The sequence below is a fragment of the Danio rerio genome, chromosome 9 (genome assembly GCF_052040795.2).
Source record: "Danio rerio strain M-AB ecotype USA chromosome 9, GRCz13ab, whole genome shotgun sequence".
NCBI lineage: Eukaryota > Metazoa > Chordata > Actinopteri > Cypriniformes > Danionidae > Danio > Danio rerio.
The window spans coordinates 51,995,001-52,009,635 of record NC_141029.1 but is presented as its reverse complement, the minus strand read 5'-3'; the positions used below and the strand labels follow the sequence as shown (position 1 = coordinate 52,009,635).

Genomic DNA, 14,635 nt, shown 5'->3' with positions numbered 1-14,635 from the left:
AACGTCAGTAAAAACAAAGAATCAAATAATGTCAGATCCACAAAAAAATCTGAGACATCACCTCCAGTAAGTTATGATAACATATCGTCACCTTAGAATCATAAGTTTCTATGACATTTGTCTCAGAATTGAGTTATTCACATATTCTTATTAGATAACAACTTTTTTACAATACATTATGGGATGTTTTTTTTCTTTATAAGTTGTTTAAATGTTAAGACTTTTTATTTAAAAACAAATGTTACGCACATATTGATTGCTATGGAATGCAAAAACTTTAAAGCTCAATATCTCAAAATCATTCAGAATGTAGATAGAACCTTATCATTCTGAGGTGAACTCAAATTTTTTTAATCAAATTCGTTTTTTGTATATGGATCCAATGGATGTGTTGCTAACACTGCAATAGTGGAACGTGCAATATTGCAATAGGTTAGCTAGCTAGCAAGGTCAGGTGTAACTTTTAGGTTGTAACAATAACAACATGAATGCTAGTAATATAATGTTGATTAGTCATGTGGTAATGGCATTTGCATTATGGATAAATTCTAGTTTTATTAGCAATACTACTTTTGAATAGATTTGAATACAGGGAACAGTGTGTTAGCGAGCACCACCATGTTCTACAGTAAGTGAAAGAAGAAAAGGACAGAACTGGCTCTTCCTGCAGATGAAAGTGGGGATGAGATGGTTTTAGTGATCATGAGAATAATGTAGATTGGACATTTGATAAGAGCAGTGATGGAGACAGTTCAGGTAGGTTAGCTCTGAGGCAGATAAGACAGGTATAATGTATACACATTGTTAGCTAGTAGCTACATTATTCTGATGCATCTGGATATATTAGACTTGTTATTAATTTGTAATAATATTTACTGGAGGAAACATTTAAATCTACTGTATATTTTATACATAATCATACAGTGCTATGTTTGTGTTCAATAATATCCAGAAAAAAATAATGGAAAAATTGAAAGCTTTGGGAATATCAGTTGTTGGAAAGTTTGTTTAAGGTGTCATTTAAAAGTTCTGTGTTAAAACTTATAATACGGCAACACCAATTAAATCAAAACAAACAACACAATTATTAATTATTAGGAAAATTCTACATTTGACAACATTTCATACATTTTTTTCAATTTTTTCCTATTTTTTTTTTTTACAGCACTTGAAGTGAAGTCATTTTTAGAAAAGAAAAACAGTCAAATATTTTTTTTATAGATCTGCCATAATGTGTGCGGTAGAGGGTTAATACTAACATATGTTCTTATAAGATGTATTTAATGATATATTCACAAATTATTTATCATCAATGATAAACCTGTATAAACATCCGACTAAGCAATACATTTAAAGGAATGTAATTAAATTTAATTAATTCACGAATGAATATGTTAATCCTCACATGATACATTGTTATAAAATGCATTCAGTGATGTATTCATAATTATTTTATATCAGTATTGGTATACAATTTAGTTTTATTAACTAGTTGTAATCAAGCAATTCAAAGGAAATGTATTCAATTTAATTAATCAAAAAAGTATCAAACTAGTTTTTACTATTCGATACATCAAACTAAGCAAATCATTCTAATCAATTGGTTTAAATGTAATTAATTCAGTGTTTAATTATTCTCACATGATATGTTCTTATAAAATTGTCCAATTAATTATATATTCAAAAGTGATTTCTCACCATAAATGTGGGTTAAATGTTGCATCATTAACTAGCTTTAAGCATTACACAAAGCAAGCCTTTCAAATGAATTTAAATGCATGTAATTAATTCAGTAATTAATTCAATATTTCTCACATCATATATTCTTGGAAATGTTGTCGAGCCAATGATATATTAAACATTATTTCTTATCAATATTGAAGAGAAAGAAAAGTTGAATGATTAAGTAGTTTTAAACATCTCATTAACCAAGCCATTCAAATAAAGTGTATAATTAATTCAATGATTAATTCAGTAATTCCCTTTTTATCATATATCAGATGCCCTAGTTTTTCCACGATTTGTTTTGAGTTTTTTTTTCTTGCTATAAAAATGAGGTAATTCCCAAAAATTTGCGGACAATTTTGCAATTAAAAAAATATATATATACATATTAATTATATATTATATTATATTATATTATATTATATTATATTATATTAATATATTATGCTATGTTATGTTATGTTATATTATAATATATTATGTTATTCTAAATTATGTTACGTTATATTATATCATATCATATTATATTTACCATATTAGGTAGCCTACTATGTTAGGTATGCATTCTGACACAATGACCCAAATCATAAACAAAGGTTCTTTGATTTAGTCTCTTGTCAAGACAAGATCTAAAACTGTTGGGATTAAGCCAAAGGAAGGTTGTATAACTTATTTTATTCACGATCTTACTTTCTCTCCCCTGAGCTTCTGACATCATGTACCTCACTCAGGACATGCCTTAGGGCTTCCTCTACCTGTAATACACCTAAAACATGGATTGCCATAAAACTCGGCAACTGCAGGAAAAGAGTTGAATGAAATAATTTATCGATTTCATGAACATCATAATATCAGCCATACATGTAAAGCACAAATTATGTCATTCAATTCGGTCACGTCCAGTGGCCGTCATCCTTGAATCAAGCTCCATCATTGTAAGCTGCTTGCTTTTCTGTCAGTTCCATTGCTCCGTTTGTTAGATGTTTCCCACTTTCTTTTGCAGTCTGAAGCGTCAAACGCACCATTCGCACCACAGAATGTCTAATCACATCTTTGCATTGACTTCATATAAATCACTCACACTTCATCTGCTTACTGCACAGGCTGCAAAACATCCCCCCTTCTACATGTAATGTAATGTAATGAGACGTCATTTTTCGAGAGACACTCAAATACATCACGTGCGCTGCGTATGCAACATCTATTGCAAACTGAAATCAATATGGTTTGATTATATGGTCTGGTATTTGATGTTTTATGAGATTATTTATATTTTTTGCAATTATTTTGCGTTTAAATTGCAGGATTGCAAAAAATTTCGACTTTGTTTATTTTGCTTTGGATTCAACAATCGAAGGGGGTCTGATACATGTTACTTCAATAACTCTGTCATGATATGTTCTTGTAATATTAATCCAGTCATATATTCGAAAATTATTTCTTATCAATATTGGAGGGAAAAAATAAACTGGTTATAATTTCGCTTTGCTTAGTGACTCAGCTCAAATGTCTGTTCCTCAGAAAGCGTTTGCACTTCTATCATCTGCTCTCCTCCATGTGGAGGTGTTGCTATAGTAATGTGTGCTGTGTGTGTGTGTGTGTGTGTGTGCGTGTGTGCTCCTGTAGAAACTGTCTGACGTGGCGTCCAGCTTCTCAGAGGGAAGCACAGTCGACCTCAGACCACTCGGCAAAGATGGAGAAGACGCCCTGGAGTTGGTACTCGAGGAAGAAGCATATCCTGAACCCTGTTTCACAGCAGGTGATTCTGCAATAGTTTGCTCACTTACAGTAAGAAAAATAAATATTGTTAAAAAAAATGAATGAATAAAAAAATGGGCAACACGTTAATTTATGATGACATAGTTACACACGCTACATGCACCTACTATAGTAATCCCCTTCGTTGGGGGTTACACATTACAAGTAACTTGATTTACATAATAATATTGCTTTTCTAAGTAACAAGTAACGCATTAATTTTATAAATTAAGTAATAATATTTGAGTTACTTTCTTGAAAATGTAACACTAGATACATTTTAGTTTAATTAAATAGCTTTAAAAAAATAAACTGATGAATTTAAATTAGTCACAATAAATCACAGCACCTGAAACTACGGATACTGGAAACCTGTGCTGGCATTTCTCCTGAGGTGTTGCTATCAGTGTGTGAGAAATGGGAGAAGAGGGTTGCATTGACAATCCAGCGCAATGGGCAGCACATTGAACACATTTTATAAGTAGTTAGAAACTTGTTAATAACTCATGAAAGATTAAAGTTACGTTAAAACCATGCACACCCCTTTTTTCTTGTGACATTCCCAATAAGTTTGATGTGTTAAATGACCCGACTTCAAAATGGCCACCATGGTCACCACCCATCTTGAAAAGTTTGCCCCAGTGGCGTAGCGCAAAATGCGGAGGCCCCCCTGCAGGGATCGCTGACGGGGCCCCCTGATGAAGAGGGGGGGGGGATACGTCATACGTCAATTTGCATATCACTGACGTCATCACGTTTTACAGTTTCTGTTTGTTTAACAGCCTATGGTTAATAAAGGGGTATTTATATTTATAATTGCACTACACTTTATATAAGCATGTTTATTTAACTAAATGTATTGCTGTTTGAATACAGTATGTCATTATAGATGTGTAGTGAATGTGCAGTAATCTCTCATATGTAATAAACTCAGACAAGTTCAGAAACTGTCACTAAAATATCTCTGATTGTGAACAACAAAAGAATAAACGGTCCAATTAAATTGTTAAAATAAAGGAGAAGTAGATCGGTTTGACTGTACAAGGGAAATACCTTCACACTGCCTGTGCTAAATCATTTGTGGCGCTACGCAGAGGGGTGATCTGCTCTCGGGCTGCAGGTGGGAGAGGCTGCTGTACGAGGACTGACTGGGCCGCCTGTCAGTGCTGTGAGGTGGGGGAGGGGCCGGCGGCATCACACGCAGCTCGTTGAGAAGAGTAGGAATGGTACAGTATGGACAAATGACAGTCTAAAAAAATCTCCAATAACACACAAAAAAGTCGCTAGGGGGGTCTGAAAAGTCGCTAAATCTAGTGACAAAGTCGCTAAGTTGGCAACGTTGGCGGCAAGCAATCAGAATGAAGTAGTCCACCGCTTGAGAGGTGTTCAGAGAACACAGACGTGTGAACTTTGGTTCCGACCACAGTTGTTCCCAAGAGTTTGATTATTGCGGTTGCCGGTGGATTTTCAATTATTGAAAATCGCGACTACGTGGGGCCCCCTAATCACACAGGGCCCCCCCGCGGTGCGTGCCCTGCGGGCCCGTCCGCTACGCCACTGGTTTGCCCCCTCACATATACATACACATATACAGTACATGTGCCACAAACAGGATGTTACTATCACCAACTATTCTCATTTTATTAAGGTGCATCCATATAAATGGCCCATTCACTTTTAAAAAGGTTAATAAAAGTCCCTTTTTCAAACTTTTCAACATCTTAAGCTTAGATAAAGATCCTATAATGCAATTCACAAGCAAAAATGAGTGAAAAAAAACATGAATCACTAAATACGGAAAACTGTCATTCATTCATTCATTCATTCATTTTCTTTTCGGCTTAGACCCTTTATTAATCCGGGGTCGCCACAGCGTAATGAAACGCCAACTTATCCAGCACATTTTTACGCAGAGGATGCCCTTCCAGCTGCAACCCACTACTGGGAAACTAAAAACTGTCATTTTACAGATATTTTTTACAGTGTATACAGTTACTAACGCTAAACCTAATCCACATTCTAACCTCAACTATAAACTAATTATTAAGTAATTAAGTAAGTAATTGTGATTAATATTACTCAAGGGGTGACACGGTGGCTCTGTGATTTGTGCTGTTGCGTCACAGCAGGAAAGTACCTGGTTTGAGTCCCGGCTGGGTCAGATGGCATTTCTGTGTGGAGTCTGCATCATCTTCCGGTGTTGGCGTGGGTTTAAAAAATTGTAAAAGTTATACATTATGAAGCAATCGCTATGTTTCCATCTAAAGAGGCAAATGAAATTTATTTTGAGGTCATAATTATTCACTACCTGAGAAAAAAGTATTGTCGCCAATGTCAGTTGTAAGAGCAACAAATAATATCTTGACTTCAAGTTGATCATTTGAATTTATCTGCCGAATGATCTGTTGAGCTGCATTCCAATCATCACAAATACTGCAGAAAACCTATTGGAAACTGCATGAACCCAAGATTCTCATAGAAATCAGTCAAGTTTGGTGAAGGAGGAAAAATATGATTAGATTCTTTATTACTCCAAAAAGGAAATACTCACAGAATGGTAACTTAGATTCTGCACGTTGCTGGAGACGATGTAACAATTTTATGGCTGATTATTATCATATATTCTGGAATTGTCCAGCAATCCAATCTTATTGGTTAATGGTGGTCACTGAAATTGAATCAATACTGGGTTTTGAGATTGATCATAGCTTTGGTACTATATATTTAGGAAACATACAAACCGATTTTAATGCACAAGACAAATACCTTCTCAAAATACTATTAGTTGCTAGTAAAAAAGCAATAACCAAGAAATGGTTGGAAGAGATTCCACCAACAAAGGATGAGTGGATAACAATTGTAGATAATATGTTTGAAATGGAGAAACTCACCTTTTCTTTAAGACTAAACATGGATAAATGCTATAAAAATTGGTCAAAATGGTTTATATATAAGAATATAGAAAATATATAATTTGCTAGGAAATGCTTTGCAATGAGTGCGAACCCCCCTTCTCCCCTTATTTATATTTATTTATATTTTTTATTAGTTTTTTTTTTTCTTTTTCAATATATGTACATATATATGTATATTATATATGTGAAATATTTTGTTTGGACCGCACATTACAGATTGTAAAAGACTGAATCATATGGACTTGAAGGAAACTATGTTGGTGTTTATGCTTATAACACAGTACCTTTTACTGACGGGTTAGGGTGGGGGCTGATGGGAGAGTAACCTGTACTATGAAAACGACTGTATAAGAAGAATGTAATAATTGTATGTGATGCCTCTGGTGATCTGTTTGTTCCGTTATGTTAAAACGAATAAAAAACAGAAGTTTAAAAAAAAAAAAAGTTTGGTGAAGGAAATATCATGGTTTCGGGTGTGCAAAAGATCTGCAGCGTGGATGGCAACATCAACAGCCTGAGGTATCAAGACATTTGTGCTGCTCATTACATCACAAACCACAGCAGAGGGCAAATTCTTCAGCAGGATAGCGCTCCTTCTCATACTTCAGCCTCCACATCAAAGCTCCTGAAAGCAAACAAGGTCACAGTGCTCCAGGATTGGCCAGCCCAGTCACCAGAGATGAACATTATTGAGCATGTCTGGGGGAAGATGATGGATGAGGCATTGAAGATGAATCCAAAGAATCTTGATGAACTCTGAGAGTCCTGCAAGAACGCCATTACAGATGACTATTAATAAGTGATTTGAGTCAGTGCAGAGATGTATGGATGCAGTCCTCCAAGCTCATGATGGAGTCAGACACAATATTCGTTCTGTTTCCACTGCAGCATGACTTTATATTCTATACTGGACATTATTTCTGTTAAGTGACAAGACTTTTGTCTGAGCAAAGTCAGATCTTACTGCCCTAATTAAATAATTAAAAATCAAGGCATGATCATATTTTTTTTGGGTAAAATAAGCGTAATCTAGAGGCCTTTGCCTTTCATATACACCACTTCTGATACCAAAATGATCAACTAGAAGTCAAGTTGTTATTTGTTGTTCCTAAAACTTAAATAGGTGACAAGACTTTTTGGATCAGGTAGTGTATATGTATTTGAGCACTATGACTAAATTATATTAAATAAAATGATGGCTATTACAGTAGGTTTGTTTTTGTAAGTAAAGGGCATTTTGTCTGCTGTTGTATTGTTAAGGGTGTGTCCGGAGGTTTCGATGTTGTCAGGTGGACGAAGAAAAGGGCATATGGAAGAAATGGTGGCTGCTGAGACAGACCTGCTATAACATAGTGGAGCACAGCTGGTTCGAGACCTTCATCGTCTTCATGATCCTGCTGAGCAGTGGTGCTCTGGTGAGGAAAATCATGCACGTTGTGTTAAATTCGATTGAAGTGTGTATTTGTATAGCGCTTTTCACAATAATTATTGTTTCAAAGCAGCTTCACAAAGGGTGCCCATTATTGCATTAAAATCAATATCAGAAAAGTTAAGGTTATTAGTTATCATAACTTTATTAGTTATTTTTAGTAATATTTCTAACTAATTAATTAGTAACCAATAGCTTTTAACAGTTAAAGTTATTATATGTAAACCTAGTTATCATGTGGTTATATAGTATATACATGTTTATGCATAGATGTTTAATGAATTATATGTGTTGTCCTAAAAGTCTTTGATGGTTGGCATCATCTCTTCACTGGGCTTGGATCTCAGATAGATAGATAGATAGATAGATAGATAGATAGATAGATAGATAGATAGATAGATAGATAGATAGATAGATAGATAGATAGATAGATAGATAGATAGATAGATAGATAGATAGATAGATAGATAGATAGATAGATAGAGAGGCATGCAGACAGACAGACAGACAGACAGATAGATAGATAGGCATGCAGATAGATAGATAGATAGATAGATAGATAGATAGATAGATAGATAGATAGATAGATAGATAGATAGATAGATAGATAGATAGATAGATAGATAGATAGATAGATAGATAGATAGATAGAGAGGCATGCAGACAGACAGACAGACAGACAGATAGATAGACAGATAGATAGATAGATAGATAGATAGATAGATAGATAGATAGATAGATAGATAGATAGATAGATAGATAGATAGATAGATAGATAGAGGCATGCAGACAGACAGACAGACAGACAGACAGACAGACAGACAGACAGACAGACAGACAGACAGACAGACAGACAGACAGACAGATAGATAGATAGATAGATAGATAGATAGATAGATAGATAGATAGATAGATAGATAGATAGATAGATAGATAGATAGATAGATAGATAGAGAGGCATGCAGACAGACAGACAGACAGACAGACAGACAGACAGACAGACAGACAGACAGACAGACAGATAGATAGATAGATAGATAGATAGATAGATAGATAGATAGATAGATAGATAGATAGATAGATAGATAGATAGATAGATAGATAGATAGATAGAGAGGCATGCAGACAGACAGACAGACAGACAGACAGATAGATAGATAGATAGATAGATAGATAGATAGATAGATAGATAGATAGATAGATAGATAGATAGATAGATAGATAGATAGATAGATAGATAGATAGAGTTTTTTTCTTTCGTACACTATCTTGGATAGCTTTTTTTTATTTAGTTTGTTGCAATGACTTCTGCTTGTATTTCAGTTTATTGATCAGAGATCTTCATCTTCCATCTGTTTTTCAGGCTTTTGAGGACATTTATCTGGACACAAGGAAGAGCGTTAAGACCATACTGGAGTTTGCTGATAAAGTTTTCACCTACATCTTCATTCTTGAGATGCTGCTAAAATGGGTCGCATATGGATTCGCCAAATACTTCACCAATCTGTGGTGCTGGCTGGATTTTGTCATTGTTGATGTAGGTTGCCCTGCACAAGATTAGTTACACATTTGCTCTAGATTAACCTATAAAATGTTCACAGTTTTCAGAAGAAGAGGGATCACAAAAGTTTTCAATTACACAGTCCACTTTAATCAAGTGTTGATACACTGTACTAGTGTTTATCAGTCTGTTATGGTGAGCACATGCAACCATAATCATTGGTTCATAGTAGGCCATGTGTTTTCTCAAAACTACTGTTGCGCTATTACTTTTACACCTTTAAAGCATTAGTTCACACAAAAATGTAAATTGAGTATTTAATGGGAGGATGAGAGAGCTCCAGGATTTCATCTAAAATATCTTCATTTGTGTTCTGAAGATGAACAAAAGTCTCTGGGGTTTTGAGGACATGGGTGGTCGATTAATAACAGAATTTACATTTTTGTGTGAACAAACCCTTTAAGTTTGCATTTGTTTCTCAGAACTTGACATGTTTTGCATGATCTGCTTTAGTGAAAAGAAAGCCAAATCAACTCCACAACATATGACATCCTCCACAATACCAACGAAAGCATCATTATCCAGAAAGCAGTATCATGTGCGCTTGGAAATGATCATTTCTGGGTGTGTTATACTGCGTGAGTGCTCGTGTCTCTGAGAGTTTAGATTGTTTGATGACAGCTGCTTGAGTGAATGGTGCATTTGTACATCTAAAAAGGCCATTTTCCCCTGAGAAGACCGAGTGAAAGGATCAGGAAGGAAGGGAATGGCTTTTCTACTAATCTCCTCTGTGTATATGTGTAGGTCTCGCTGATCAGCCTGGTGGCCAACGCCCTCAACTATTCAGAGCTGAGTGCCATCAAATCCCTGCGAACACTCAGAGCCTTCCGGCCACTTCGGGCTCTCTCACGCTTTGATGGAATGAGGGTAAAATCGCTTCTTATAGACTTTTTGTTTTACTGTATATGCATATTTAGAAATAAACATGAATTTTAAACATAGAATTCACATACATACTGAAGCTGAAGTCAAAATTATTAGCACTCCGGTGACATTTTTAATCTTTTCAAAATATTTCCCAAGTTTTAACAGACCAATTAAATTTTATTAAACAAAAATCTTCTGGGAAAAGTCTTATTTTATTTTGGCTGGAATAAAAGAAGTTTTTATTACAATTTTAGGTTAATATTATTAGCAAGAAGAACTCACTGTTGTTCAATGACTTGCATATTTAACCCTCGTGCACTGTTTAAAATTACTACCCCTAAGCATGTGGTTATGATTGAACACGGCTGGTCCTGTATTAACTAACACATGATTCACCATTCAGAAGATCCCTAACTCACTATAAATAACCATTTTTTTAAGGCTGGCTCACAATGTCTACGTTGACATGGACACCAATAATTCGATTTTAATGCAATTAAGGGTGCTTTCACACCTGTGAATCGATTCAGTTGTTCCGAAACAGAGATTACAAATGTTACATTGTTGCTCTTTGCTCCTAGAGCAGTTTACTTTCACACTGCAAAGTTTCTAATCGGACCAAAAGAGCTTAAACAAGTCACGTGTGAGTAAACTCTCCTTGCATTGGTCAGTGTCAGGGTTTATTTTTAAGAGTCCCGCTCAGCTGTCAGGAGAGGTGGTGGTTTGGTGGTGTTTGACAAGGTGCGCGCGACGTTTCCAAAGAGTGAGGAGTGATGCGGCAGGGGGGGAGAGAAGAGTGCGCGACGTAGCCTATTTGAGGACCGGGAGGGAGACGCGAGATTACCAGGAGATTATCACTTGTTTGCGGGCATCCGGGAGACTCGCGAAACTTCCCACCCTACTCATAATTCTCTCTTCATATAGCCGTATGCCTATTACATATCCATAAAACACAGCAATATAACCACGCTCGGATCCAATCGCTTTCTCTTTTTCTTTTTGCTTTCACTGCAATCAATCCGCTCCAGAGTTCGTTTCAATCGAGCCGAGACCACCTCATTCAAGCGATCTCGGAGCGATGGATTTGGCGCGGATCCGAGAGTGATTGGTGGTTTCACATATGCCAAACGAACCGCGCTAACTGGGCAAACGAGACAGGTTCCGAAACAAAAGTGTAGGTCTGAAAGCACCCTAAGATAATACTCCTATAATTAAGAGTCTACCATGTAAACAGCAATTTTTGATTCATTGAACAAGATTTAGAAAATAATCGAACTAAAGAGAAATCGAATTAAGACATGTGGAGTATGCCGATTTTAGTCGCATTATTGAAGTGCATATTATATATATTTACGCTCCCTATATTGTTTACCTTTACTCTGAATATTCAGTTTGAAATAGCATGTCAGTATGGCTTAGTAATAAGTGTAATTCCTGCACACCGCTGGCCAACCACTAAGCATTCAGTAGTCGCTTTAGGACAAAGCGTGTGAGAGAGTAAGATCTGCAGTCTTTGCATGCATGAAATATTGCACATTATGACAAGTTTTGCTTGCTACACAACTGTAAATATGCTGATATAATACAGTTTCACACTCTGAATTGTAGTATTATTAAGTTCTATAAGGTTTTCTAACTGGCGAATGACATGATCTAATGGGTCTCTGTCATCTTTAACATGCACAATCGTGATTTCAGGAGGCGTGGCTTTGAAGCTTGGAGGAGGGACTGTGTTTTTATAAAGATATGTTATCGGGTAGCATTTAGGCATATCATCTACTGCACTTTAATTCAACTATTATGTTGGATGTATAATATGTATTATGTAAATATAATGCATTAATGTAAATATGCGATGGGTTCATTACTGTGACATGATCCTGTATCTGCTCTTCATTCATGAGTTTCAGTCAGTGGTATTGTAGGAAGAATTGATGTGCAGCTTTATATAATAAGCAAAGGTCGATAGTGCAGCTATTGACCAAACACTTGCCTACGTTTTCCCCATAAATGTGATGTTGCAACGGCGTCCCCTCACGTGGCAAACGCAGATCTCTCCTCTCCACGATTCCTATTTTTTTTTCTGGAAACTTCACTGCTGAGTGTCTTCACGTGTGTTTTTCTTTTCTTTTTTCTTTGTGTTTGTTGATTTACAGTAAACCGTAATACTGTGGCTTTACGATGCATCCTAAAGGTCACGCTTTTTCATCCCAATCCGCCAGCGCTGTGCACTATTCATAATTCAATTCAGACGCTTTTAAATGGCAAGTCTGATGGTGGAATATGAGAGCAGTTTGAATCAAAGAAAATCATCAATCAGCTTTATCAGTTTAATATGCTTTCTTTCTTTTTCTTCCAGTCTGTCTTTCCTTCCTTCCTTTCTTTCTTTCTTTCTTTCTTTCTTTCTTTCTTTCTTTCTTTCTTTCTTTCTTTCTTTCTTTCTTTCTTTCTTTCTTTCTGTCATTCATCTCTTTCTTTCTTGCTTGCTTTTTCTTTTTCTTCCTTTCTTTCTTTCTTTCTTTCTTGCTTTTACTTGTTTCTTTCTGTTTCTTTCTTTCTCCTTTGCTTTCTCTGTTTCCTTGTTTTTTTCTTTCTTTCTTTTTCTCTTTTCTCTCTGTCTCTTTTCTTTTTTTCTTCTTTGATTTCTCTGTTCTTTCTTTCTCTCTTTTTTCTTTTTCTTTTTTTCTTTCATTCTTTCTTTCTTTTCTTCTTATTTCTTTCTTTCTTTTCTTTCTTTTTCTTTTTTCTTCCTCCTTTGCTTTCTCCCGGTCCTTTCTTTCCTTCTTTCTTGTATTTTATGTCTGTTGTTTGTTTGTTTCTGTCTCTTTTCTTTCTTTCTTTCTTTCTTTCTTTCTTTCTTTCTTTCTTTCTTTCTTTCTTTCTTTCTTTGTTGTTTTAAAATGCAGTGTGGATAGGGGAAAACAGAGACATCTGAAAGCGGAGGTGTGGCTGCAGACATTCGCCTGTGTGATTGGGCCTTTTTCCTCAATATTAAGTAGCCTACACAAAATTAATTATTAATTTATTATTCATTAAAAATATTTAATTAGTTTCCACTTAATTTGAAAAATCTTCTTTTCTTATTTTCTTTCTTCTAAAAAGTTCATGTAATTTATTTAAGTTGATTTAGTGAGGCTTTTTAGTGTACTGTAAATAAATCCAAATTAAATACAGCTGAATTATTAACCCACCGTGTATATTTTTCCCCATTTTTTGTTTAAAGGAGAGATTATTTTTTCAACACATTTCTAAACATAATAGATTTAATAACTCTCTAATAATTTATTTATTTTGTCTATTCAGCTTGAAGTAACATTTTAAAGGCGTAGTTATATAATAATAAAAAATATTGTAGGAAATACTGTGAAAAATTCCTTACTCTGTTAAACATCATTTGTGAAATATTTGAATAAGAAATTCACAGGAGGGCTAATAATTTTGACTGTATTTGAGCTGTAAAGCAAAGTGCTTATGTTATAATGGTACGACATTGTAAGTGTGTGATGTTCATATGCCCACAGGTGGTTGTGAACGCTCTTCTGGGCGCCATTCCCTCCATCATGAACGTCCTGCTCGTCTGCCTCATCTTCTGGCTCATTTTCAGCATTGTGGGTGTCAACTTCTTCGCTGGGAAGTTTTCTGAATGTATAAACATAACCACGGAGCAGCGCCTGCCTGTCTCAGAGGTCTATAACAAGACAGACTGTGAAAGAATGGGGAAAGGAGTCCGCTGGAGAAATGTGATCATTAACTTTGACAATGTTGGGAATGGATACCTGGCCCTGCTGCAAGTGGTAAGGATCTTTCCTCAGTAATTGGTGGGCCAATAAATATGGGAGATTTTTTATTGGGAGTAATTTTTCACAAGGACTCTTTTCACAAGACTGTTATGACGCGTTTAACAGTCATCAGCATATTAAAGAGCCCATATTATACATGAAATAGGGTCATATCTTGGTTGTAAGAGTCTCCAACAACAGTCTAATATGCATGCAAGGTCAAAAAACACTTTCATGGCCTTATAATCTGCATTTATTTTTAGCTAATTATCCCAGCGACTCCTGTATGAATCGTCCAGTGATTCATTTGTTCCCAAACCCCTCCTTAGCGCGGAGCTAATCTGCGCTGATTGGACCGATGACAGTCTGTCGCGATTGGTCGACTGCCTTCAGTCAGAGAGGGAAATGGCCAATAGCTAATCAGCAATTTAAAGAGTAATCACAGTTCATACACGCTCGATAGTGTATGCGTGGATTTTAGCTGCCACACTATGGCGAGTGGATAGTGCTACGGATAACCGAACGAAGGAGACAGTCGTGTACTCGCCATACCACACACACACACACAAACACACACACACCTCCGGATGACAACGCTCCC

General features: G+C 35.7%; 2 protein-coding genes across 5 annotated transcripts in view; one reads left to right on the top strand and one right to left on the bottom strand.

The window, feature by feature from the left end:
- slc38a11 (solute carrier family 38 member 11) overlaps positions 1-14,635 on the bottom strand; it is a 243,842-nt gene that overhangs the window by 93,484 nt on the left and 135,723 nt on the right. The gene's annotated exons all lie outside the window — the stretch shown is intronic.
- scn1laa (sodium channel, voltage-gated, type I-like, alpha) overlaps positions 1-14,635 on the top strand; it is a 99,277-nt gene that overhangs the window by 71,027 nt on the left and 13,615 nt on the right. For all 4 annotated transcript variants that reach the window (XM_087266222.1, NM_200132.2, XM_087266221.1 and 1 more), the window contains 5 exon segments: positions 3,352-3,484; positions 7,659-7,813; positions 9,191-9,364; positions 10,133-10,255; positions 13,777-14,049. In XM_087266222.1, the coding sequence (XP_087122348.1) occupies positions 3,352-3,484; positions 7,659-7,813; positions 9,191-9,364; positions 10,133-10,255; positions 13,777-14,049 (858 nt within the window).